This window comes from Durio zibethinus, chromosome 1 (assembly GCF_047325235.1).
Source record: "Durio zibethinus cultivar Kanyao isolate XHJ-2024 chromosome 1, ASM4732523v1, whole genome shotgun sequence".
Taxonomy (NCBI): domain Eukaryota; kingdom Viridiplantae; phylum Streptophyta; class Magnoliopsida; order Malvales; family Malvaceae; genus Durio; species Durio zibethinus.
In genome coordinates, this window is record NC_143162.1 from 6511486 (window position 1) to 6537673 (window position 26188).

At 35.0% G+C, this 26188-nt stretch overlaps 3 protein-coding genes and 1 pseudogene across 9 annotated transcripts; 2 read left to right on the forward strand and 2 right to left on the reverse strand.

The window, feature by feature from the left end:
• Positions 1-223: 223 nt before the first annotated feature.
• LOC111311923 (short-chain dehydrogenase TIC 32 A, chloroplastic-like) lies at positions 224-2991 on the reverse strand. The gene is made up of 8 exons (XM_022911773.2): positions 2708-2991; positions 1843-2074; positions 1676-1755; positions 1428-1581; positions 1254-1332; positions 992-1076; positions 847-893; positions 224-702 (listed from the first exon to the last, which is right to left on the reverse strand). Exons 1-8 carry the CDS (start codon positions 2826-2828, stop codon positions 529-531), a joined length of 972 nt encoding a protein of 323 aa, XP_022767508.2. The 5' UTR covers positions 2829-2991; the 3' UTR covers positions 224-528.
• Positions 2992-6165: 3174 nt separating this feature from the next.
• LOC111311925 (putative E3 ubiquitin-protein ligase LIN-1) lies at positions 6166-12972 on the forward strand. 2 transcript variants are annotated; one of them, XM_022911779.2, is made up of 16 exons: positions 6166-7484; positions 7582-7645; positions 7778-8167; positions 8275-8360; positions 8464-9744; positions 9822-9966; positions 10086-10334; positions 10438-10747; positions 10835-10959; positions 11044-11163; positions 11277-11408; positions 11759-11881; positions 11980-12090; positions 12178-12321; positions 12422-12673; positions 12770-12972. In XM_022911779.2, the coding sequence occupies exons 1-16, from the start codon at positions 6541-6543 to the stop codon at positions 12785-12787; spliced, it is 4494 nt and encodes a 1497-aa protein (XP_022767514.2). In that variant the 5' UTR covers positions 6166-6540; the 3' UTR covers positions 12788-12972. The 2 variants fall into 2 exon arrangements, with proteins under 2 accessions (XP_022767514.2, XP_022767513.2); XM_022911778.2 differs by having other exon boundaries at positions 6448-7484; positions 7579-7645; positions 12770-12909.
• Positions 12973-14109: 1137 nt separating this feature from the next.
• LOC111311927 (putative ADP-ribosylation factor GTPase-activating protein AGD6) lies at positions 14110-18360 on the forward strand. Of its 6 annotated transcripts, none has more exons than XM_022911783.2 (4): positions 14110-15220; positions 15304-15393; positions 16561-17065; positions 17179-17638. In XM_022911783.2, the coding sequence occupies exons 1-3, from the start codon at positions 14399-14401 to the stop codon at positions 17062-17064; spliced, it is 1416 nt and encodes a 471-aa protein (XP_022767518.1). In that variant the 5' UTR covers positions 14110-14398; the 3' UTR covers position 17065; positions 17179-17638. The 6 variants fall into 6 exon arrangements, with proteins under 6 accessions (XP_022767518.1, XP_089617600.1, XP_089617599.1 ...); XM_089761474.1 differs by lacking the exon at positions 17179-17638 and adding an exon at positions 17943-18360 and having other exon boundaries at positions 14177-15220; XM_089761473.1 differs by having other exon boundaries at positions 14177-15220; positions 17273-17638.
• A 52-nt stretch (positions 18361-18412) lies between these two features.
• On the reverse strand, positions 18413-25388 carry LOC111311926 (cation/H(+) antiporter 20-like; annotated as a pseudogene).
• Between the last annotated feature and the right edge of the window lie 800 nt (positions 25389-26188).

The following is a 26188-nucleotide window of genomic DNA, read 5'->3' on the forward strand; positions in this document are numbered from 1 at the left end:
AGTATTTAAAGTTTTGCTTGCCCTTAATTTTTTTGAAAGTACTTTTTTTTTTTTTAAATTGGTACGATGGATTTAAAATATTATTTTTGAAGTGCTTTTGAACACAAGTTGATAAGAAAAGGGAACTTTTTGCTTTACCAATTGGATTAAATACTCTTGTGGTGTGTAAAAAAAAATTGATAACAAAAGATAAAATAAGGGGAAAAAATTATGAGAAACTATATTAATATGAATATAGGAGGGATTTTATTCCTTCGAAACATGAAAAATTCACTCATGCATGAAACTATTATGTTGTTTAACACTTAAGAGGAAATAACAGCAATTTAAACTATAATCATGCTTAAAGTTTCCTGTGGTGAAAATCAATCCTAGCCATGCCAAGGAGGAAACCCCTTTTTAACATTTTTACTAATAAATTTAGAATGGGAACTCAAAACATGTAGAGAGAAACTGTGGAATAGTGCAACTGTTTCAACTTGTATGATGTAATTTTCATTTGGATGGAGAGCTGAGCATCTGATTTGATTAAGGTTTTGAAACTGAGTTAATCAATTTGTTGCTGAAATCCCATAGTTGCCTTGCCAAAGCCTCATCTCTAGCATATGAACTTGGTGTCATCTCGTTGCAATCCACAAAGTATTTCCCGGTGTCTTCCTTCAGGCGAGGGTGCAGGGCGACGTAGCAGGTTGTAGCTGCCCCCTAAAAATTATAGGAACCCAAGAGATGAACTCAGTTGAAAATCTTTTCATTTCAAACTTAAAAGAAAGCTGTTTTCTTAGGAGAATTTTGGCTGATTAATTTGAATGGAAAGTAGGCAGGCCACCGTACTACATTAGACGTTACCTGAGGAACATTCTTCCAAAGGAAGAAAGTGAACAACTTAAAAAGTTCTGTCGAAACAACAGATGGTAGAGTAAGAGAGTGGAAAACAGCATAAGAAGGAACTGAAACAGGACAGTGGAATTTGTCTTGTTGAATGTAAACATACTCATCAGAGCGGCAGTGTGTCTAAACAGAGGCGTCATAATCAATCCTGGGTGGACCGAATTTACCGTGATGTTCACACCTTCCTCCTACAATCATTTATGCCCAAATGTTCAACAACTTTGTAGCCAAATTTATGGTCATTCGTTTAATGAAGTAATTTAAAGAAAAAAAATTTTACTACTTCAGATCATAGCATAATTCTTTTCCTCAAACTATAGAAAATTGAGCTACGATTTAAACACTAAGATCACTTGAAGTTTCACCTGCAATCGACGATTGAGTTCATTAGCATGTAATATATTTGCTAATTTGGACTGCCCATATGCTCTTTTGTCATCGTAACTGAAAGAAAAACAGAGCAATCGCTAGCTGATTATGAAAACCAAATATTAGCAAAATCATAAAACAAAAACATATTATTGGAAACTTTAGCATACCCATCTCTCTCATTGATCTGATCAAATCGGATCCCATTTTTATAACTGTGGTTGTGGGCTATAGATGATAAGTTAACAATCCTTCCCTGAATACAAGTAGCTTTAGCCGTGTTCTTCATTTTGTCTAACAGAAGGTTTGCTAAGAGGAAATGCCCTAGAAAAGTAGATTGAAATTGAAAATATAATCAAAATGAAAAGCAATGAAGATTAAGCTTGGATTACTGAAATGGATTTATAGCAATACCTACCAATATGATTAGTTGCAAACTGCAGCTCTATTCCATCTTGAGAAAGCTGAAAGGGACAGAACATGATCCCAGCATTGTTTCTGAGACACATTGTAGATCTTGTTATAGGTTACTTAAAATCTAAAAGTATGGTGGAGCATGGCCTTTAAGAGAGAAAGAGAGAGTACATTAAGATATTGAGAGGAAGATTAAGAGCAATGAAATTTTCAGCAAATACTCTGATAGACTTGATAGAGCAAAGATCAAGCTCCAAAACATCTACACGGGCAGTTTCACCCTCTGTAAGAATAAGTTTTTTTGCTTCATTGGCAGCTTTCAAGTTTCTTGCAGCGATGATGACATGGACTCCTCGAAGAGCCAATACTCTTGAAGTCTCCAAGCCAATTCCACTTGCTCCTCCTACATTTACCCCACAAAGAAAAGAACCCTTCAATAATCAACGCTTTCCTTTTTGGTTTCATGAATTGTCTGATTAATTGACTAGTTTAAAATATTGAATCAGACTGATTTCCAAATGAGATATAGCTTCAATGAATATACAAGTCTACGAGAAGATAATTTTTAACTGCGGAAGACTGTAAAAAAATAAATAAATAAAGAAGAGAGAAAACAAAATGGAGAATATGGAGATGAGTCCTAACTTCAAGTAATTGGTAAAGGCCACGTTTGAAACTAGGTGAAGCCACGATGCAGCTTGTCCCATACTGTGAGGAAAACGTCAAGCAAAAATGTACAATACATAATACAAACAACAAACTAAGAGGCAAAAAAAAACATGCTGACAAGGTCAACAAACCCAGTTCACAGAAGCTTATAAACAACGGAAATAAGGTGGAAAAAGTCAGGTTCGAGAAGAACAAAGACTTTTGCTTGGGAAGAAATATCATGAAATAATTTTAATAAAATATTAGTATTTGCCCTTTTTGTATCTTAAGATACTAAGGGTAAAAAGTTTAGGAAAAGTAAAAATATGAAACTTAGAGAGATCCTATGATCCTCAAAAAAACTCAGAGAAACGGAAGAGCTGATCACCGGTTATTATAGCAGTGAGGTTGCGTCCATCAATTCCTTCAGTAACCTCTTCGGCAGTGGAAGCTGAACCAAAGCCGCTTGGTCCTGGCCATCCTGTCACCATCGAAAAGATCCCAACCATTTCTTCTTCAACTTCTAATCACTCAAAAAGAGGCGAATAACGAGCTCGGAAACCTGAAGAAGAGAAAGAAGGAAAGATTCTCTTGCTTTCTTAGCGATAAGAAGAAGCAGAAGAAGAAGAAGAAGAAGAAGAAGAAAGCTGAAAAAAGAGAGAGACTAGGAGCATTGACTAAATAAAGGTTAAGAGCATTTATGGTTTGGCGATTGGTGTTGGCCATTTCTGGGTACTTACGAGACTCTATTCAATGTTTGTCGGTGAAGAACAGTTAATGCTCCCAACGACCCATCAACCATACCCTATTGGTGCTTGGTGCAGGTTGGAATACGCAACTTTCCTAGTTTTAGCCCACTTCACCATGATGTACCAACAATTGGGATAGGTTTTTTCCCCTTTTTTTTGCTTTTCAAATAATAATAATAAAAAGCTATCGAATAATCTAAATCATAGTGGAACCAGGACATTAAACCTTTTAAAATATCAAATCACTGCATCACTTTTACGATTGACAAAGATATTTAAAACGAAATTAATTACTAGTTACTAGGCTGTAGCTGCATCGTATCAATAAAATGAAAGTAACAAGCTCAAAATCTTCCCATTTTTTCCTTTACCTTTGATTACATGTAATCCATATGAAGAAAGACACTGTCGATTGGTTTGACAACAAAAACAAAAACAAGCCCTTAAATTTTGAACAATTATTTTTCTTTTATTTGGTTGGAAGTTAGGGCGTGATTAGTTTTGGAGCTCATTACTTCTTTTTTAATGAGATGTAACTTATGGAGTACTGGAAGTTCACCATTAACTTCATAGAAGCAATAATGGGAAAAAAATTTTTCTCAAGTTTTCTTTTCTTCTCTTAAAGTTTGTTTGCATTAATTATTTGTTTAATCAAATATAATTAATAAATTACTTAAAATCAATACAATCAGTGTTGATAATATCTCGGATTATGGTTGGACGGACCCCACATCATATCTCTTCAACAGAACTATTCAAAGCATATTTAGCTAAACAATGAGCAGCCCCATTGACACTGGGATTGACGTAATCAACCTGAAAAGATCGTAACAAGTTTTCTTATGGTCCTTACCTTTATACGGATGTTTCCCGTATTTGATAACTCATCAAATCCATATTTGCAGCCCTTTATCACCTGTACGGCGTCGCCTTCAAGAAAGACACGTACCAAATGTAAAAGTTCTGCTAGAGTACAAATTGGACTAGAAGATCCACTGAAATCCAGGATTACAATTTTCCACAGAGTGCTTGAAAACTGAAAAAAAAAAAAAAAAACCTGAAAAGCCACGAAATCCTCCCCACACGGTTTAGACAATGAAAAGACACGAGCAACATAAATATCTTTGTCTTTTTCCTTTTTAACAACATTGTCATGGAACCCTTTCAATTGACATTTCATATTATTATCATTAATATTTCATTTTTCTCTTAAAAAAAATTCAAAGGAAAGGAAAATTCTCAAGTAGCTTAGTGAACATATAATTATCTGTTACAAAAACAAAAAAAAAGCAAAGCATATGAAAATAAAATAGTGTAAAAAATAATTCGCAAAATGGTACTTATTATTATTTGGTAGGCCTTGATTCAATTAATTCCCATTAACATAAATATTTAACTTTTACCAACCCAATCTTGAATCTTATCCTTCCTACCTCAACGTCTAAAAGGTCCACGCTTATTAACGACGTTGGCAATTTCATCTCAAAAGATGATCGAGAAATGAATAAGACAGGCACGTTCGAGCAGAGAAAAGAATTAATTAGCTGCCATGATATTTACTCTATCAACCATTTTCTATATAATGAAAGAAAAACCGTCGTTGTCATATAATATGTTAGAATATTAAAATTTTAATCTCAATAAATAAAATCTACTCTTTAACATAAAAGAAAATAGCATCAGAAAAAAAAGAAAATGAATTGAAACTATTCATCAAGTAGCACAATCACCAAAAAACGACAATCTTAGCCGTACCAATATGGTATATTTGATGATGGGTGGTTGTATGATTGATCAAAAGCAATAAATTCACCAGGAGTTGATCAGACCAAGGAAAAATGCAAGCGTTTTTCTTCCAAGCATCCCCATTCTTTAATTTTTGGACTTTTTTTTTTTTGGTATTTCTAACACAATGTATGGGCATGTTAGCTTTTGCTCCATACTATTCATGGTTCCAAGTTCCAATTGCCCATAATGTTGGATGGGGACAAACCTTGTACTACGGAGGAAATTTCGGACTGTTGGGAAGTTGGTCGGCTACTTGATCGATCAGCTGATCCATGCTGATCATGCAATGCCAAAGTCAAATGTGAGGGCAGCTGTTAACTTTGGATGGAGATAGATCCCAAAAAGATGCTGTCAGCCAACATAATAGTTTCCTTCTCCAAAGTAGTGGGAGAAAGAGGAGGAAATTGGGAAATTTGGGCAGTGGCAGCCAGCAGGCGCACCCAGATTTTGAAGTTTTTAGTGGTCGACTGGTCGGCAGCTGGGGATTCGGCCATAGTCCATGGGCCATAAACTTTGTTTTTCATGGGCTGTTGGAATATGACAGAACAACAATTCATCTAAATAAGGCTAATGGTCTATTCTTTTCTTTAATATATAACGGGTTAATTTGCTGTTGATTATTAATTAATATTAAGAATAACGATTAACAAAACTAGTTTTAATTCAATTAGGATAAAGAAACCTTTTTTTGAACTTATAATTTGGAAGTAACTAATTTTCTAACTTAAATAATGGAAGACAAATGATGGGAAAAAACATTTAACTATGATTTAGAGTTCAATAATCAATACTTGTATTCAAGTTCTACTGTGTACAAATTTGATTGTTTAGTTAAATTATAATATATTAGTTAATTATTCAGTGAAATAATAATTAATTATATGAATATAATACTTGATTATAAGTATAACTTCAAAAAAAAAAATCAATAATTGTTAGAGCTCAAAGTTTGATTTAAACATGATGTTTAATTTAATTGGTTTATGTAATTATTTATAAAATTGTGGTATCTAACAAGTATTAAATTAAGATATGAATACCTAAATTTTTTTTTAATTTTTAAATTATGATATCTTTTGTAAAAAAAAAACTCAAAGAAATATTGAATAATGGTCTACAAAAATCAGAATTAATGATCCAAAAGAGAGTTTGAGAACGAAAAAAAAAAAAAGAACTGAAAAGGACATAAAATCTGCCCCTTGAAGAGTTTATAATATTGTTGATTTGTAATATTATTAATTAGTATATGCTTATATTAATATTGTTGATTTGTGATATATTAATGCTTTGTCGACCCTATGCTTTGATCATCACATAAACAAATGACAAAGCCGGCACAGCTACTGCCATCTAATAATTTAGAGGCCGGCCCTGATCTTTCTAGTCTTTGAAATTGATGAAGAATTATTCTTCATCTCAAAAAATTCCTCTGAAGCTACACCGGTAAAAATTGCCAACCCATATCTTCTTCGATTTTGATTGTTACTTCTTCCACAAGGTAAGCAGTTCTTCATAGAAGTTTATTTGCTAGGATCATATTTCTCTCCTTTTTTTTTTTTTTTGGAAACTTTAAATGTTTTATTTAGAATATTTTTACACATTCTGAAGCATTTTTCTGAATGAAAATGGAGACCTGATGTTCTAGTTTACACTTTGAGTAAGGAGTCTAGAGGCCTAGGAAAAGATGGCTGGGAACTATAGATTTGCAATGGACCAAAAGGAAATTGTAAGGGCATTGATTACAACTGTGGGAAGTTTTAGTCAAGATCGGTTGATCAATAAAGAACAAAGAATCCAACACAAAGAACAGTGTGCAGAGAGATTAGCAGCTGAAGATGGAAGCACAGACAAGGACATCGAGGTTCGATACTCTGATCAAGCTGTGCTAGCAAATCTAGATTGGGGAATTGAAGCCCTTGAAGAAGCTATTGAGACATCCAATATGGAAACCAAGAATGCAAGGTTAGACTATGCTGAGAAGATGCTTCAAGTGTGTGCTATGCTGACTTCTGACCATAAAACTGCTGGTGTCCCCAATTCTTACCTGTCTGCATGGGCTCATTTGAACCTTTCGTACCTTTGGAAGTTGCGTAACAATGTTCGTAATTCAGTTCTTCATGTTCTTGAGATGTTTATTATCGATCCCTTTTTCTCGCGGATTGATTTTGCTCCTGAACTTTGGAAAGAACTTTTCCTCCCACACATGAGTTCAATTGTTGGGTGGTATTCAGAAGCTAGGCAAAGGCTAATGATGGAAGTAATTCCTGATTCTTCTGATCTGTCTTTTACTACTGATTTTGATCAATTCTTCAATGAATCTTTGATTTTCTCCATGAGGCCTGATCAAGTAGAAAATTTGAAAAAACTGGAGCAACTTTATGGTGAATCATTAGATGAAAATACGCGGTTGTTTGCTAAATACTACAAAGACTGTATAAATTCTGATTCAACGGCTAACAAGAAAGTGATGGCTCCCATGTTACCAATTGCTGAGCCACCAATGACTCCTCTACATGAGGTGAGCAGGTCAATCCCTGATTATGTAAAATTTGGTCCTATACTACCTAAAAGTGCCGGCTTCTCTCCAGTTCTCAAATCTAAACATGGTAAAAGAGTAGGAAACAACAGGTTAGCTTCAACTCTATAGCCAGTTATTAGCAAAATGCTTAGCAGCCTTGTTTATAATTACTTCTCACATTGTTCACTGGACATTTTCTTCTAGCAGAATGAGTGCAACTTCTTCAGCTTACTCACTGAATATGGATGAATCTGCTGCTTGGGATCCTGATGTAAGGCTGAAAGTTGAATCAGTCCAACTATTTGTTATCAGTAGCATCAAATTTTTATGATTATTATTCAGTATTTTTTTAAGGCTTAGCAAATTTTTAATGACATATTCTGTCTTTGCTTTATGATGGTAGGATGGTATCCCTGAGGAAAATGAAGATGATTCTGATTATGAGCCCAATGATGCTTCTATTGAATCTGAAGATCAATTTGATGAGGTCCAATCTAGCAAAGGGAGGAAAATGACCAGTGATAAGGAAATTGGAACAACTGTTCAACCTACAAAACTTATGAATCAAACACGTTCCCCCTCAATCTATTCACCTGTAGATTCCCCTAAGACCTCTTCCTCAAAAAATTCATCTCCGAAACCTGATGTGAATTCTAAAAAGGAATCGAAATCATTTTTGCGCCTTTTATCCTGTCGTATCACAGATTCTAGTGATCCTACCTCTTTGCCTATCCCAAATTGCAAGAGTAATGATCATAGCATAAGCTCAGAAGACTCAGATGGTGAAGTGATAGTATGTCTGAACTCCGAAATACCAAAAGTTTACTTCATTTCATTTGTTTCTTCATGCATCTGAAATTGAAATGTTTAACTTATTCTGATATTAACTTGGAAATTTAGGAGATGCAGAAAAGCTGTAGGAAGAATCGTGGTCGACCTCGGAGTATGAGTTATGATCGTGTGAATATCCGAACACTGGAAAATAGGTAAGAAACTTGTCTTTTAACCTTAATGTTGATTGAACAAATCTATACTAAGGATTTTATCAGTATTTTTCTCGTGAGATTCATATTTCATTTCATTTTGCAGTTCTCAAAACGAAAGTAATGAAGGGAACCATAGCTGTGTTGCCCTCCCCTTATCTGAGAAGCTGACTCCGCAGTCAAGACCACCAAAAGATTTCGTCTGCCCCATCACAGGCCAGATTTTCAATGACCCTGTTACACTCGAAACAGGCCAAACATATGAAAGAAAAGCAATTGAAGAATGGCTTAATAGAGGGAACGCAACCTGCCCCATTACTCGGCATCCTCTCTCTTCAAGCGCACTGCCTAAGACAAACTATGTCTTGAAGAGGCTAATAACATCTTGGAAAGAGCAGCATCCTGATATTGCTCAGGAGTTTTCATACTCTGAAACACCCAGAAATTCGTTCAGCTCCCCCTTAGGGAAAGAAATTGTATTGGTGTCCCCATCAACCAGAGCAACCAACATCTCTAATTACAAGGGTATAGATGATTATGTAAACCAAAGGGGCAAAAGGTTTACACGAGCAGCAGTAGCCACATCACCAACCAGTGTGATATCTCAAGCTGCGGTTGAAACAATTATCAATGGATTAAAACCTTTTGTGTCATGTCTTTGTACTTCAAACAATTTACAAGAATGTGAATCAGCAGTGCTGGCAATTGCTAGATTATGGAAGGACTCAAAGGGTGATGTTGCAGTTCATTCTTATTTATCCAAACCGACAATTGTTAATGGTTTTGTCGAAATACTGTCAGCTTCTTTGGATAGAGAAGTTCTCAGGACCTCAATTTACATTCTTTCAGAACTAATCTTCACAGATGAAAATATTGGAGAGACATTGACCAGTGTAGATTCTGATTTTGATTGTCTTGCTGCTTTGCTTAAGAATGGCCTATCTGAGGCTGCTGTTCTTATATATCAACTGAGACCAACATTTGCTCAGCTTTCTTTTCATGACATTGTCCCCTCCCTTGTCCAGATAATACTGCATAAAAATGAAGAATCAGATGATCTTCTGTCGATAATGGAACCTAAGGATGCTGCTATAGCAATGCTTGAACAAATGTTGATGGGAGGGGATGAAAACAGTAGGTCTTTCAATGCCTTAAGTGTTGTTTCTGCAAATGTAATTCCTTCCCTGGTCAAGTTTCTGGATAGGGTGGAAGGAAGGAGGTCTATTATTTCCATACTCCTATGTTGTATGAAAGTTGATAAAAGTTGCAGGAACCTGATAGCAAATGGAATTGAACTTTCTTATGTTCTTGAGTTACTTCATGCTGGCAATGATAGTATACGAGGCATATGCATTGATTTTCTCTCCGAATTGGTTCAGCTGAATAGGTATTTAAACTACTATTACACTTTACATTTCATCTTATACAAATCTGTGTCTAAATCCTATTCTTCCTTTGTTTCAGGAGAACACTTAGCAATCAGATCTTGCAAATAATTAGGACTGAAGGAGCATTCAGCACCATGCATACTTTCCTTGTTTATCTTCAGATGGCCCCCATGGAACATCAGCCGACCATTTCCACTCTTCTTCTGCAGCTTGACCTCCTGGTTTGTTTTGAAATTAACAATACTTCAAAATTTATCACAGTTTTCTTTTCATATACACTAGTAGCTAGTAGTACGTAGTAAGCTATTAAACATAGATTAACATGTCTGAATTTTTCCAGGCTGAGCCACGGAAGATGAGCATTTATAGGGAAGAAGCTATAGAGGCATTGATTGAAGCACTCCGTAGAAAGGATTTTCCTAATCAACAAATGATAGTTCTACAAGCACTCCTATCTCTTCCAGGCCGTCTTATTTCCTCAGGAGAGTCCTATATTGAAGCCTGGCTACTCAAGATTGCAGGCTTTGATCAACCTTACAATGCTTTAATAAAGGCAGATTACCATGAAAAAGATTTGACTGAAATGATGGTTAGCATTAATGTTGAATGCGGATTTTGTGGAGATATGATCTGTGCTCTTTTCTTTTTTCTTGCTGCTTTGGGTCAATCCTGAATCTTGCTGTTTGCTGCAGGAAGAGGAAGAGAAAGCTGCATGTTCATGGGAGAAAAGAGTGGCTTTTGTCCTGTGCAATCATGAAAAAGGATCTATTTTCAAAGCATTGGAGGAATGCTTCAAGAGTAATTCCTTAAAAATGGCAAAGTCATGCCTTGTTATTGCCACATGGCTCACTTACATGCTTGTAACACTGCCTGATACTGGACTAAGAGAGGCTGCTCGTGAATCTTTGCTTGATGAATTTATAAATGTCCTCCAATCATCTAAGAACTTGGAGGAGAAGATATTGGCGGCCCTTGCTTTGAAAACCTTTATTAATGATCCAGGTAAGTGACTTTAGGAGATCTTTAACATTGCATTATCATGTTCATTTCCATAAAAATAATCATTAACTTGAATTATCATATTCTTAGCTGCCCTGGAAGAATTGGGAAAGTGTGCTAAATGCATCTACAAAACTTTGAGAAAGCTCAAGAGGAATTCATTTGTGGCAGCTGATATATTAAAAGCTTTAATGAATTTGTCATCTGTGAATGCAGTAAGTTCAGAACTATTCATATCCTTCACCATAAACAATATGAATAGTCTGATAACTGATTGTAAATAATATTTTGGATTATAGACAGAATTGTGGAGCTGTACCGATGTTGTAGAACTAGATTCAAGCGCAAATGGTGAGGTTCTGTGTATGCTTCATCTGAAGGGTTGCTTGATAAGCAGTCACTCAGATGGAACCATAAAGGTCTGAGCCTAAATTACTCTTTCCCTCAAACAAACATGCTTGCATGCAAGCAACATAAAATACTTCTAACTATTTTCTTCCAATAACTGTGCTTAAATTTTTTTTGCCTCAAGGTTTGGGATGCTGGGAAAAGGGGGTTAAGGCTGGTTCAAGAAGTTCATGAGCACATGAAAGCTGTTACATGTTTGTATGTTCCAGCTTCAGGTGATAGACTATATAGTGGCTCCTTGGACAAAACAATTCGGGTAAATCATCTCATAACTGAGTAGACATTTGTTTCTTTTAACCTCTTGTTCTTATCTTCTTTTTTCCTGGACAGAATGACCTAATCACAGAGTTTTTAAAGCTTCAAGTAGAGAAGTAGCAATAAAGTAACAATAAGCACATATAAAGTGTCCTTAATTGCTCTTATATATTGAACTGAAGGTCCTGAAACAAAATAGCAGATGAAAATTTTGCATCTTATAATAGTTCACGAGTGAGACTTAATTGTATTATATTGTCAAGCATTCAAGCTTTGCTGGTACTATAAATTACTTGAGTAGGATTCTTAATAATTCTCTACAACAAATTGCTTATATGCTTTTATCTGCAGGTATGGGCACTCAAACCTGAAGAAATACACTGTATTCAAGTTCATGATGTGAAAGAGGCAGTGTATGAGTTAACAGCCAATGCTAAATTTGCATGTTTTATTTCTCAAGGAAATGGAGTTAAGGTAAGCACATTCCTGGGCCTTGTTAAAATAAATATGGAACAAGCAGTTCAGATCAGTCCATAAGAAGATTTTTAAAACAAAAAGTGGCATTTTGGCAGGTGTATAATTGGTCTGGGATTCCAAAGCATATAAATTTCAATAAACATGTGAAGTGCATAGCCATGGCAGGAGATAAGTTATATTTTGGTTGCTCTGGCTACATCATACAGGTAAGCACCCTCTCCAAAATAGCTGTTAACTCTTGTGAATAATTACCAATCGTCAATATGCTGAACTAGAAAAAAAAAAAAATTCAGGAGCTGGACTTGTGCAGTTCTACATTGAGCACGTTCCATTCAGGGACAAGAAAATTGTTGGGAAAACAAACTGTAAATTCCCTGAACATACATGATGATCTTCTCTACGCTGGTGGTTCTGCAGTTGATGGAATTGCAGGAAAGGTATATTTATACGCAAGTATGCAGCTCAATTCTTTTGTCAGGATATATACAAACAATTAGTAATTTCCTGTTTAAAACATATTTGCATGTATGAATGAAGGTGTTCTGTCGATCCAGTAAGGCAGTAATGGGATCATTTTCAACGGGATTCGACATCCAAAGAACTGCTGTCAACAATGATTTCATATTTACAGCCACGAAATGTGGGATCATTGAGGTTTGGTTGAAAGAAAGAATCAACAGAGTTGCTTCTATTAAAGTGGGCAGCAAGGGACATGCAAAGATTACATCCTTGGTTTCAGACATGGATGGTGGAATGCTTTATGCTGGTTCCTCTGATGGCAAAATCCAGGTTAGTAGTTACAACTCAAAAACACAATATTAATCACTGTTGAAATAAACATGTTTTGCTGGTACTCACTCATTTCGTTTTGGGTTTTGGATACAGGCATGGACTCTAGACTAAACTGGGTTTCATCTGCAAAGAGCAATGTTTCTAGTAAATCAAATGCTTAGCATCATCATCATCATCTTGTATTTTCTATATCAATTTTTAATTTCTGTAAAATCATTTTATAAAAGGACAGGCCAACATTTTTGTCAACTGTTAGTCTCTTAATGAAATACTACTACTAAAACTTATTTCATTTTTAAATATTTTTCAGGATTCATTTGAGAGTTCTGAAATACGTGTTTTATGGCTGGATCAGTTTAAACTTTTAATTGTCAACTTGATAATCATGATCTAACAAGGCTAATCCAAGACGGAAAAGCAAATTTTCCCTCTGCACTTTTTCATCATGAACAAACATTTTGAGCCATCCCATCAGACTACCAACTTAGGAAACTGCTTACACCAACACACAATCTGAACCGTCCAACCTTGTTACCCACCTTATGATTATGAAACAGTATGGTCAACTGAAACTTCTTGGTCCGCGTAATAATGGAACACATAATCCTAATCTTTTATTGGGTTGTTGTTTCTTTTTCCTATATATTTGATGCATGTTAGATGGCAAATATTATTTTATTCTTTTTACATATCATAATTGCAAATATTTTTTATTCTCACACTAATTCATAGGATGTTTACAAAGTCACATTGATCTTATTATTATACTATGTAAATGTTTAAAGTCACATTGATCTTATTATTATACTATGTAAATGTTTAAATGAAATCTAGTTATTTGCCCGTAGATTCATAGACAAAATTGAATTTTAGAAAGTCGCATCAATTAGGGGCACTTATGGATTAGATCCAATTGAGCCCGGTTCATTGACACTGTTAAACCTTTGCTTAAAGCCTTGATTAAATCATTTGAATCCCATTAAATATGTCCATTAAATATTTTAATAATTTTTAACATATCTAAAATTAAATTTTAAAAAATAATTTTTTATTAATAAAATAATAACTTAAACCAAATTAATTAATTCCAAATTTAAAAATCTTTATTCCGATTCCAACCCTAGTTGAACTCTATTCACAAACTTGGTAATTGACTCGACCGATGTAGAAGTCACGATACAACATTTTGCTTAAAATTTAATACTAATAAATCACCTACCTCCCTAAAGGCCCTATGAATTTTTTTTTTTTTTAAGTTTCAAAATAAAAAACTCAATAAAAAAAGGCTGAAAAAATAATTAGATTCTTCCTATGAAATTTTTTTTTTAAATTTTAAATCACCAGCCAATACACACAGCAACGCAACAGTCAAGGACTGAAGGAGGAGGAACAGCTTTACAAAGTGCGAAAACGAGTCACAACCGAGTTGAATATTTTCACACCAACGGCACGTGTTTTGTTAAAATAAGGAACTGAAATTTTACATTTTTTTTTTGTTTTAAAAAAAAAATCCAAAATCACGTATTTCAACAACACCACACCACTAGTCATCTTCACCCTTCCCCCTCAATTTGTTTTGACGGTGTCGGTGATCTCCTTCCTCCGGAAATTTTTAGCCTTCCAATAATTTTTTTTTTAGATTTTTTTTTATAGATCAATTCTCTTATTCTCTCTCTCTCTCTCTCTCTCTCTTGTTGGATCTAATTCAGATCGGATTAAAAGATGGCGGCAACGAGACGGTTACGCGAACTCCAATCACAGCCAGGTAACAAAACTTGCGTAGATTGCAACCAAAAGAATCCACAATGGGCTTCAGTTTCCTACGGTATTTTCATGTGCTTAGAATGCTCCGGGAAACACCGTGGCTTAGGTGTCCACATCTCATTCGTCCGATCCGTTACCATGGACTCATGGTCCGAGATCCAGATCAAGAAAATGGAATCGGGTGGTAACGAGCGACTCAACGCCTTTTTGGCTCAATACGGAATCCCTAAAGACACCGATATCGTTACCAAATATAACACTAATGCCGCAAGTGTTTATCGTGATCGTATCCAAGCCCTAGCCGAGGGTCGCCCATGGCGGGATCCACCGGTTGCGAAAGAGACTCTCAACGGAGGTGGTAATGGAAATAGAAGGCCACCGTTGAGCGGTGGTGGTGGCGGTGGTAGGGGCAGTAATTATGGGAATAATGAAGGGTGGGATAGTTGGGATAATGACGATTCATTTAGATCTTCGAGCGATATGAGGAGGAATCAATCGGCGAGTGATTTTAGGGGAGGGAATAATCATGGTGGTGGAATGGGAGGTGCTCCGGTGAGGTCGAGGTCCACGGAGGATATGTACACGAGATCCCAATTGGAGGCGTCGGCGGCTAATAAAGAGAGCTTTTTTGCGAGGAAGATGGTGGAGAATGAATCGAGGCCCGAAGGGTTACCACCTTCGCAAGGAGGGAAATATGTTGGGTTTGGATCGAGTCCTATGCCTACCCAAAGGAATAATAATAATAATTCTCAGGGGGATGTGCTCTCTGTTGTATCTCAGGTTAAGAGATTATTTCTTTCTTTTTGTTGTTTTCCTTATTTGGTGATAACGATTAGCTATTGGCTGATTTGTTTTTGGTTCAGGGGATTGGGAGGTTATCTTTGGTAGCTGCATCCGCTGCTCAATCTGCTGCAAATGTTGTCCAAGCAGGGACGAAGGAGTTCACCTCCAAGGTATTTTTGTGGGAATATTAATTTTGAATTCTTTTTTTGATTGTTTTGCAAGTTGATATCTTACATTGATTAACGATGATATTCGCTGTTATTGAATCTTTATTATTGATATTTGCATGATAATCTTCTTTTAGATGCATCAAAATTGTTTATCTTTGTACTGTATATGATAAATTCTTTAACCCTATATGATTTTTTACAAAATGCATGATGAACAGACAAATTCCTCAGTTATTCTATCATTAGGCCTCCAATGTTTTATATAATATAAGTACAACATGTCAAAATATTTAAAGTATATAAGACCTAATGTTTTATATATTATATTGAATAAAGTATATATGTGAATAAAATTAAACCATTAAGTTCAGTATATTTTTTGTTAAGTTGGTAATCTTCTGCATGGTGCACCTAGTTTCAACGTTTCTTGTTTGGAAAACCAAATGATAAGAGAAAAAATAGGAAATTGTTGCTGTAAAATTTTCTCCTAAGTTAAAATCTTTGACTTCAAAATATGCCTCTCAATCAATGGGTTACAGTTGATCAACCTATAGTTTTAATTTCACTTTATTGCTCTCCTAATTGCTTTCCTAATGTCTAAACTAAAGATAAATTAGCTTTCACTCTATTTCACCTATTTTTCTGTGCTCTTTTAAACATTCTAGGGCATTGTTAAGGTCAAAGATACTCTTTTAAATATTCTTTATTCATTAAACCACAAGACTGCTGTCTGCTGGGTTATATAACAGTTCCATGGGAGACATATGAAGAGCTGATTAGAACCTTTGGGGTAATTCTGTATTAGAAATAATGCAGAGAAATTTGAATCCTTTCTATCATTAATCCTTTTGCTATATGTTTGTTCCAAATCATATGGATTTTAAACAGTAAACAGTTTAATTCTTCTTCTGCAAAGGAAATTGGTTTTTGACTCGAGGGTTGCTCTTTGTGGCCCTAAGAGGCTATCATTACATTCAAGTTAAAACTCTCTTGCCTAGAATTGATACCTTAGGAAAAGCATACTGCTTTAATTTTGGCATTTTGATTTGGCTAAATTGTTGAATGTTATGGTTATAATTTGATGGGTTTGCTTTTCTTGTTGCTATTTACAAGGATATGGGGAATTGGAGTTAGATACACAAGGGCATGATGTACCTTTTTTTGTAGGTTAAGGAGGGTGGCTATGATACCAAAGTTAACGAAACTGTCAATGTTGTCACTGCAAAGACAAGTGAGATTGGCCAGAGGACATGGGGGATCATGAAAGGGGTCATGGCATTAGCTTCTCAGAAGGTTGAGGAGTACACTAAAGATGGCATGAACTGGAAAAATGATAGTAACTGGCAACGAAATGATAGTGAAAAGAATGGATATTATCAGGAGTTTAAACAGGAGAATAGAGGATGGAATTCTACTTCTGGAGGACAATCCTCCTCTGGTGGGAATTATAATTCTTATAGCTCAAATTCTTGGGATGACTGGGACACAAAAGACAATAGGAAGGAAGATACTACGAAAGTGACTGCTTCTCATAGCAATGATGGTTGGGCTGGCTGGGACGATGCCAAGGATGATGGATATGATAATTTCTATAACGGTTTATCTGATAAAAAAGCTGTCGGCCACAATGGAAAATCAGATGCCACATGGACAGGTGGAGGCTTTCTTTAAGGTTAATTTCTTATATATTCCCTTTCTTATTTTCTTGTTTTATTAGTCTTTGCATTGTGATCATGTTTTGTTTGAGTTCCAATACATAAATGAGATTATCTGATGTGTGGCCAGGTTGAACTTGAATGATATCACATTTATCAGAACCTTACTTATCCACAAAAGGTAACTAATACACAATTGATTCGTTCTGGGATAATGCACACAGGGGATGGATAGAATTTTTTCTACCTTAGCACAGCTGCTAAGAAAATTGTTCGTGAATTAGATCTCCAAATGGAAGAGGGAACGCTTTTCATGAAGTTAGTGTATCTTTAGCAACTCGTTTGCCCCCCCCCCCCCTCCCTCCTTTTTTTTTTTTTTTTTTTAAACTTTAACAATTTTATTATGTAATTTCTTGGGTAAGTTTCGAGTTTAAGAGTAGTTTGTATTTGTAAAACTGTGGACAGAAAATGCTAATTGCCCAATTGGAAAGACGTCTGGTTGTGAGTGTGAGGAAACGTTATCTGCGACATGAAAATTCAAAGTTGCTTTGGATATGTACCAACTGTAGCTAAATATTTTTTTTCCTATCCTTTTGTTGTGTGCTTTGTTTTATTTCTGGTAATCTTTAGTAGTTTGATCTTTTGTTGAAATATTTCATGTTTTGACCAAAACTCTGATCTAATTACTAGTGATGGAAGAGTATTTTGCAAATTATCTGGATGCAAAACGTGCTCTTGTTGTCAAGAAACAAGTGAACTTCATAAGAACACAGCTAAAAGTCTATAAGTCTGTCCCATACCTTGATCAATCCAAGGAATGTTGAGAAGTTCATGTTATTATAACTTTTGTCCAGAAGTTTTTAATGCGTTTAAAATTTTCCTCTGCTGTTGCAGCTTATATTGCATTTGGGCACTTAAGCTCTGGCCATGCACCACGAGACAAGCTTTAATTGTTCCTTGGAATAATCAAGCCATCCTGTTGGCTAATAGCTCCACTTGTTGCTTGGAATATGACCAGTCTGTTGGCAACAGGGTTTTTGTTTGTTCTTATTTATCATGATCGGTAACTGCCTAGACTCGAGGCCTACGACACACCGACTTTTATTTCCAGCTGGGTTAGCTCATTTGCATTTGAGGCAAATGTTGCACTATCTCGAAACTCGTTACCATTAAGGAACGGAAAATTTTGAAACGAGTGCTGGATTTGCTAGGACGTAATTATATATATAAATTCTATAGTATTTAACTATTATTGTTATTTTCAAGTTCTAAACAAACCTAAAGATTCCAATGACGTTTAGATTTACAGTGCCACACTTGCTCATCCCATTTTTCGTCACAAATCTATGAATAGCTTCTTTGTCTCATATCATCTTTGAGACACTGCTCTTGTTTTTATCTGATTCGCATCGTCATTGGATCACTATGGTAGATGCAAAGATGCCTGGATCTGCTGAAGTAAGAATATCCCATGGCTCCCAATTCTTCACTCTTCGTATGATTTCCTGCTAATTCCATAGATGATGGGAGCTGCCTCTTTCCAACGACAAGAATATCATACTCTCTGCTTTGTCCTATTCTCAGCACTTCCTCTGCCACGTTGCTTATTGCCTTCTCTTCGTATTGTACAGATCCATCAGACCTAAACTGCGACAATGCAAGCTCTTCCAGTTCCTGCTAAAAGCGTTTTGTTCAGCACAAAGATAGAAGTCATAGATATTTCAAAAATATTGGATAAAATTGTGTACGTTTACCTTCTCCCTTCTGTTCCCATCACTTTGGAGGAATCTCAGAGTCACCTGAACTAGTTGATGTCCAGCCATTTTCCCACCGAGCTTCAGAGCTTCACGATCATCTGGTCCTCCAATGAACAGAATACCTACTCTTTTTGGCATGGTGGTAGTGGGTTCTGCCGCTTGCTCTGATGGACTATTGAATCCACAGTCTATAAGCACTGCCACTGAGCATGGTGCGCATTTTAGCACCCTTTGATTGACCTCTCTCCAGCAACGGCCGATGTTCTTAATTGCCTCCTCGCCCGCCCCTCTCCATTGCTTGTGGAAAGGTAAGATGATCATTGCTACCCTTCTATCCTCTGCAACATGGCAAATATCCTCATGCATTGTCGACAACACTGAAATGGCCGTTGAGTGGTGGATGGCTAGTCTCCCAAGTTGGCCATACGCCCTAAAGGCAGCTGCAATTTGGTCATATTTGGTGACTCGACATAGGCTATTAACGAAGGGAAAACCATTCTTTCGGGTCCTCTGAACCATCAAAATAGATTAAGATCGATCAGTAAGTTCAACAAGGTACATGACATAGAGCTTGAGTGGGGATTTATTGGTGGTATGGATTGACTCGATAAGGTTGACGAGTGAAGGCACATTGCCAGGTCCGTGGATACATGCTAGGATTCGAAGATCGTCTTCTGAGTTTTGAGCAGGGGGCAACGCTCGTTCCAAACGACGCAAAGGTTTATATATGGCCAAAACTGCTAGAGTTGTCAGGAAAGTGGTAAAAAGTGCCATCAGGACTAAAATCGCAAACATTTCATCATTTAGAACCTGCTTGACAATTGTAAGTTAATTACTCATCTCTATGTAAAGCGAATAAAGCTTAAGTTTGGATTTAATATGATGATGATTGAGACCAGAGGTTTTTTCTTTTTTTTTTTCAAATTATGTAGCTCTTCAATTTCTTTTTGGGAATACTATACATCTTAAATCGAGGACAAGCTACAGTTTTTTGTATGGAAAATAGGATATCTAAATTCCAAAATCGGAAAGTGATTCCAGCAAAAAAGAACTGCCACTTGTTGCCTTAGGATAATATATTCATCAATGAAAATTATACCATCTGCTCAGTGCATTAATGCCCTCATTAACATAAACTCGGAGAAAAATATTTCCTGGTGCAAATTCATATCTGCATTTTTTACATTCTAGCACCCACCCCCAACTTAATTTTCATAGAACATGAAATTGACATCAGTCTGCACGCAATTTGGTCATTATCTATATATATATATATATGTATGTATGTATATGTTAAAGATATACGATATGATTGAATCCCAAGGCACCCTATTAATTAGCCAACTTGATTCATGGCAAAAAATTTGTTACTTGATTCATGGTAGAGATTTGTTGAGGTTTATCTTGAATCTCTTAATCTTATATTAAAAGTTGAGTGAAGTTATAATAATTGAGAGTTTATCTTGTATTTCACATTGGAGGGGTTTCACTCTTATAAGTAAAATGCTTTGATTTTAGTTTGGTAATCTCAAAATAGTTAGACACCAAAAGATTAGTTAAATGAGCTATTAAAGGGGTGTAATTGGCTTTGGGTTATGTTTTGAATAAGAAGTTTTAGATAATTTTTTCTCATTTTAAAAATCTCTCAGTTGTAAAGATTTATATGTTAGTGGATTGGATTTAGACTAGTTCACCTTGAGTTAGGTTAAAACAAATATATTTGTGTATTCTTATTTTTTGTTTTGAACTTATTATATTGTTTATGTGTGCTGCGCATGTTTGTTTGTTTCTCTAACAAGTGGTGTTAGAGTGAGATTCGAGACATAAGAAAAAGAAAGCCCAAGAGAAAAGAGTTTGAGTTTTGTGAAGACGGTATGTTTAGTATACCTAAGTTTGATATTCCTTTATTTGATGGAAATAGTAATTTTATGCTATGGCAAAGTACTATTCGAAATCTGTTAATATCATAAAAGTACAACAAGAGTTAGATTAGACGTTAGAGAATAGTAAACCTAAGAGAATGACTGACACTAATTGAAATAGAATTCAAAAGAAAGCTGTTAGTACTATTAGATTGACCTTAGCCTCAGAGGTAAAGTGTAGTGTGTTGATTGACAGTACTACGAAGAATTTGTGTGATAAGCTTGAGAGTATTTACACATCGAAGTCATTGACTAATAAATTATATTTGAAGATAAAATTATATTATTTGAAGATGAAAGAAGTTACGAGTCTTCGTAATCATTTGAATGAATTTAATAGGTTAGTTTTTCAATTGCTGGTCATTTCTATTGATGAATTAAAAGATAAAGAGAAGGTTTTAATTTTGTTGTCATTTTTGTATAAATCCTATAATCTCGAGTTCAAACTTTATTGGTGGGTAGCTCTACTTTGAAGTTAGATAATGTGATTGCTCTGTTACATGAGAATGAAAGGTTTATGTTAACAGAGAACTCATCACCTAGAGGGAGTGTACTAACTGTAAAGGTTTTTGATTGACGAAGAACTCAAGAGAGAATTAATGGATCAAGATGAAGATTCAAGTTAAGAGATAGAGATTACAGTGATACAAAATGTTATTATTGTGGTAAGAAAGGATATATCCAAGTGCATTGTAAGAAGTTGATAAGAGATATGATTACTTTTAAAAAGACGAATGACAAGAAGTTATCAAATGAAAAAAAGAGTGACACTACAACTATTGTGTTTGATGATGGTCTCCTTTTGACAACTTCTGTAAATGAAACTCAACCCTTGAAAGTTGACAAAGGTTGAGTTTTAGATTCAATTGCTTCTATCCACGTCTGCAATGATAGCAATTGCTTTGTAGAATTAAGAAATAATAAGAATAATGGGGATATCGTTGTTGCCAACAATGCAAAGGTACAAATTCAAAACGTTAGGAGTGTTTGGCTTAGATTTTATAATGGTGTTATTAAGACTTTTCATCATGTAAGGTATATATTGAGTTATAGCTACAATTTGATTGTTTTAGGTGTGTTAGCTTTTAGTGGGTATACATATTATGGACGAAATGATTGGTGTAAAATGTACAAAAATGATAGTATGGTTTTGCAAGAGAATAAGGTCAAGAATCACTTGTACATACTTAATGGAGGCTTAGTTGTTGGGATTCCTACAACGAAGAAAAAGAAGACAGGCAAACGTGTTAGTTTTACAAATATTGTTAAAGTATTTAGAGCATGGATTTAAATAGCAATCACAACGCATTTTCAGTTGTATTGTGTTTATTGTGTTTTCAAACATAATAGAAATAATTACGGTTATTACGGTTATCGCAGTCGTGAATTTTTTTAGTTTTGCACAATTTATTATAAAATGTAATAATTATAATTATAATCATAAAAATATAATTCTTAAAATAGTTTATGACATTATGTATTTATAATTATTCACAATTTTATTTAGATTGTAATAAAGCATTCATATTTAGTTTAGTAGCAAATTATAAACTTCCTTCAATCCCTTTAATTAGATTTTCTCTAAAAAAATTTCAAAAACTAAAAATTTTCAAATTTATATTTTAATAAAATTAATTACTAAATTAAAAAAAAACCCACCCCACCACCCATCCCACTCCTATAGTCCCATCCCCAAAATTCCTTGAATTGTGAATCCCACCTAATTCTCAAATTACTTCTTCGAATCTTTTTCAAGGCCTCCTTCAAGTCAATGACTTAATCCTGCTCAAATTTTCTTCCTTTTTTCAATTTCTTTGCATTTCTCACTCTTTTTCGTGTTTCTTTTTTGCCTATTCCAACCTCCACTCACTAGCCACTCACGCTTCCTCTTTTGTCAATCTCAAGTCAGCCTCTCAAGTCCCAACTCTTGTTTCCACACACCCATTGACCCTCATTATTGTCATTGCATACAGAGTATAACCTTGGCCTTGTTTTTCTCAGATTATTAGCTGTTGAAGTTTTAGTTTTTTTTTTTAAATTGAATTGGTGATGGGAAAACAAGGATAACGGCTATAACAAACCATTATTACTGCTATTCTCTGTTACGCCATTTTTCAATGGCTTCATGCACCATTTCAAGTGTGATTAAATTTTAAGATCACATTTTCCCTATAACAATGGCGGGTGATGGTGCTACTATGATTTCACGACCGCTATTCCGTTATAGGACTGCATGTGATTCTCTAATTTGAAGATTCAAGTCAAGGGATGATTTGTTCAGATTTACCTTGAATCTTTTAATCTTACATCGAAAATTGAGTGCAGTTATAAGAGTTGAGAGTTTGTTTTGTATCACACATTAAAAATTTAGTAAAGTTATAAGAGATTTCACCCTTATAAATAAATTATTTTGTTTTGGTTTGGTAATATCAAAATAGTTATACACTAAAAGAATAGTTAAGTGAGTGGGTTATTAAAAATGTGTAACTGACGTTTGGGTTAAGTTTTAATTAAGGTGTTTTTAATGACTTTTTGTCATTCTAAAAGTCTCACAACTATAAAGATTTGTTTATTGATAAATTAGGTTTAGAGTAGATCACTTTAAGTTGGACCGAAATAATATATCTATGTGTTTTTATTTTTTATTTTGAGCTTGCTCTATTATTTATGTTTCTTTTTTTTTATTTTGAACTTGCTCTATTGTTTGCGTGTACTTGCATGCTTGTTTATTTTCTTATCAAATTGTATTAGAGCTGTAGTGATCCTTATAAGAATAGGTTTAACTCACCTTTTTTTTCCCTGCCAACGTTGAGAACAATGAGCTCCACCAACCCTTTGGTATTCATCAAAAAGCCGAGCGCCAATGAGTAATGACTCTCTTACGGGAATTATACACAGCATCGTCACTACAAACGTCCCCAAAATCTTCCCTGCGCAAGCCGTGGATATAATAAGCGCCAAATTCCCCCACGCCTCTACTCCTTGAATTTTAGCCACGTCCGTCTTTAACCCGCTAGCCGCAAAGTCAAGCGGAAGAATCAAACCAGTTACGAAGTCCTCAATCCATTTTATCAATTTTGCTGTGAATTCACCTCCTTTAGGAATTGTTAGTCCAAATACAAAAGCACCAAATCTTGCATGGATTCCTATAATGTCAGTCATGAACCCCGATAGCATTACCCCAGCTAAAGTTAAACATATGCAAGCTTCATCAACATTGTCTTGCTCTGGGGAGCACTGCTGAGCAACCCAGCTCATCACGGGCTGCACAAGAATTAACATGAAAGCAACGAAAGCAACTCCAGAAATAAGAACCCATATGGATATTAAGGGGCTCTTGTGAGCTCCACCTGAACCATTGCCTGCTAGGGCCACGGCCGAGGCCAGTAATATCCATGCAGCAACGTCGGTTTGCCCCACATGGGTCGTTAGTAGCTTGAGCTCTTCTAGAATGCAGGCGAGGACAGGAAAAGCTGTGATGGAAAGAGCCACGCCTAGGAACATGATGTACTGGACATAACCTACTTTATCCTCTCCATTTACAGCTTTTCGGAGAAACAAGGAAAGTCCAGCTCCGAAAATGAACGGGAGGGACATCCCAGCTATGGCTATGCGAAAAGCTTTTCTACCGCTTTGACGAATTGTGCTTAGTTCAAGTTCAAGTCCCACAAGGAAGAGAAAGAAGAAAAGACCAATACTTGCCACGGATTCGAGTATTGGTGTATTCCATGGAGGGAAAACCAAGTTCAAGAAATCTTTATTGCGGCCTAAAGCAGAGGGGCCAAGCAAAATTCCACCCTGGAAAACTAGGAAACACTTCATTTAAGAGCATCAAAGTACAATAGGACTATCAAGTAATGAAAATGGGATTGTAAACTATTGTTTGAGAATCAAGTTGACGTACAGCAATCTCAGCAACAACTTTGGGCTGGCGTAGAGGTTTGAGAAGATATGCAAGGAAGCGGCTAGTGAAGAGAACCAAGGTTGTTTGAACGATCAGTAGTGGGAAGGTGCAGTTTAGAGGATTCTCACCTTGCCATGCTCCATCAGATGAGGTTCTTAAAGTGGTTATGTTGAGTTGCATGGTCGCTGTTGCCTGCTCAGGACCAGAACCAGTGAAACCTGCCGATGCCAAGTATGTAAAATTTCACAATCTAAGGCTTTGTTTGTCGAAATTTTGAAAATGCGGAGGTAAATTAGACAAGATCTAGTGTTTTATAGAGTTGAATATATTGATGAAGTGCTCCTGTTGTTAATGCCAGTTCTTGTCAATGGGATGTTGGATATTTTAAATAATTGCACTTATTTGTGCGCCAAAAAGTTGCTTTTCCCCGGTCCCCTAACAGATGCTTAAAAAAGTTGATCTGTCATAGGTTTTATTAGCAAATTGTCTTGGTTTGCGTAGATATTAAGGCGTTCTTTTCCGTGATCTCTTTGGTTTTTTTCTGTTGTAGGTGCTATTTTGTGGCATACTTGCTTGGGAGCCTTCAAATTTATTTGGATACTTGTGGCTGTTAGCATTTCAATCTTGATTATTGAAATTAAGATCCACTTCATTAATGAGCTTATATATTATCCTTTGTCAGCTGTTAAATTAAAAATATTTCAGAACTTTGTGAAAATCCATTCCTCACAATTCAAATCAGTAAAAGTCTTTCGGGAAATTGTTGCTGCCCCTGTACTGCTCTCGTCGATAGTGCTTTGTTCCTTTCTCTCCTTAGTGCTTAGTGATAAACATAAGAAGCCCAAGCTGTTACAAAACAAATTTTGAATAAATATTAATGGCTATATAACAAATGGCTGTAGCATTTGCATTGAAAGTTACATTTTTAATTTAGTTATTGATATCTAATAAATTAATAAAAATTACATATATTTAAAGATAACTTTGTTAATTTAAAAATTCATAAAGGTATTTTGTTCGGTAATTATTTAAATTAAAATTTATAAAAAAATTACCTAAAGTATTTTAATAAATTGCTTTTAACACTTTTAAAATTAAAATTTTTAAATTTTACATAATTTAATTTCACATAAACTTTATTTTTAATTTTAATTGATTTAAATTAAACTTAAAATAAATTATTAAAATTATATATATTTAAGCATAAATTTATTAATTTAAAATTTTATAAAAGTATTTTGGTCGATCATTTTTAATATTTTTGGAGTTCATGGAACCCATTTTGAATTTAGCTTTTTTTCTTTGATTCATGATATTAAATAAGTCAATAAAGCATAGCATAAATGAAGTTCCCAAAATAATAAATAAAACAAGGGATAAGTATGCAATATATGACTACACTAAGTTAAGATTTCACTAAATAAAAGAATTACTTTTTTTTTCTCTTCTAACAATAACAGTAAAAAGGGAAATAAATAAAAACAAACAAATATAGAAAAAGGGGTTCTTTGTCTCTCAATGTCTATATATAATTATGGTAATAGTTGATTCATTTAA

Coding starts and splice junctions, on each gene's coding strand:
- LOC111311923 (XM_022911773.2), bottom strand. CDS start 2,828: ATGGTTGGGATCTTTTCGATGGTGACAGGATGGCCAGGACCAAGCGGC. Junction 1,756..1,842: donor CTTCCTCTCAATATCTTAAT/GTACTCTCTCTT, acceptor AATGTGTCTCAG/AAACAATGCTGGGATCATGT. Junction 1,077..1,253: donor AACTCAATCGTCGATTGCAG/GTGAAACTTCAA, acceptor AAATGATTGTAG/GAGGAAGGTGTGAACATCAC.
- LOC111311925 (XM_022911778.2), top strand. CDS start 6,541: ATGGCTGGGAACTATAGATTTGCAATGGACCAAAAGGAAATTGTAAGG. Junction 7,646..7,777: donor CTGCTGCTTGGGATCCTGAT/GTAAGGCTGAAA, acceptor TTATGATGGTAG/GATGGTATCCCTGAGGAAAA. Junction 8,361..8,463: donor ATCCGAACACTGGAAAATAG/GTAAGAAACTTG, acceptor TTCATTTTGCAG/TTCTCAAAACGAAAGTAATG.
- LOC111311927 (XM_022911781.2), top strand. CDS start 14,399: ATGGCGGCAACGAGACGGTTACGCGAACTCCAATCACAGCCAGGTAAC. Junction 15,221..15,303: donor TGCTCTCTGTTGTATCTCAG/GTTAAGAGATTA, acceptor TTTTTGGTTCAG/GGGATTGGGAGGTTATCTTT. Junction 17,048..17,942: donor ATCAGATGCCACATGGACAG/GTGGAGGCTTTC, acceptor CTGCTGTTGCAG/CTTATATTGCATTTGGGCAC.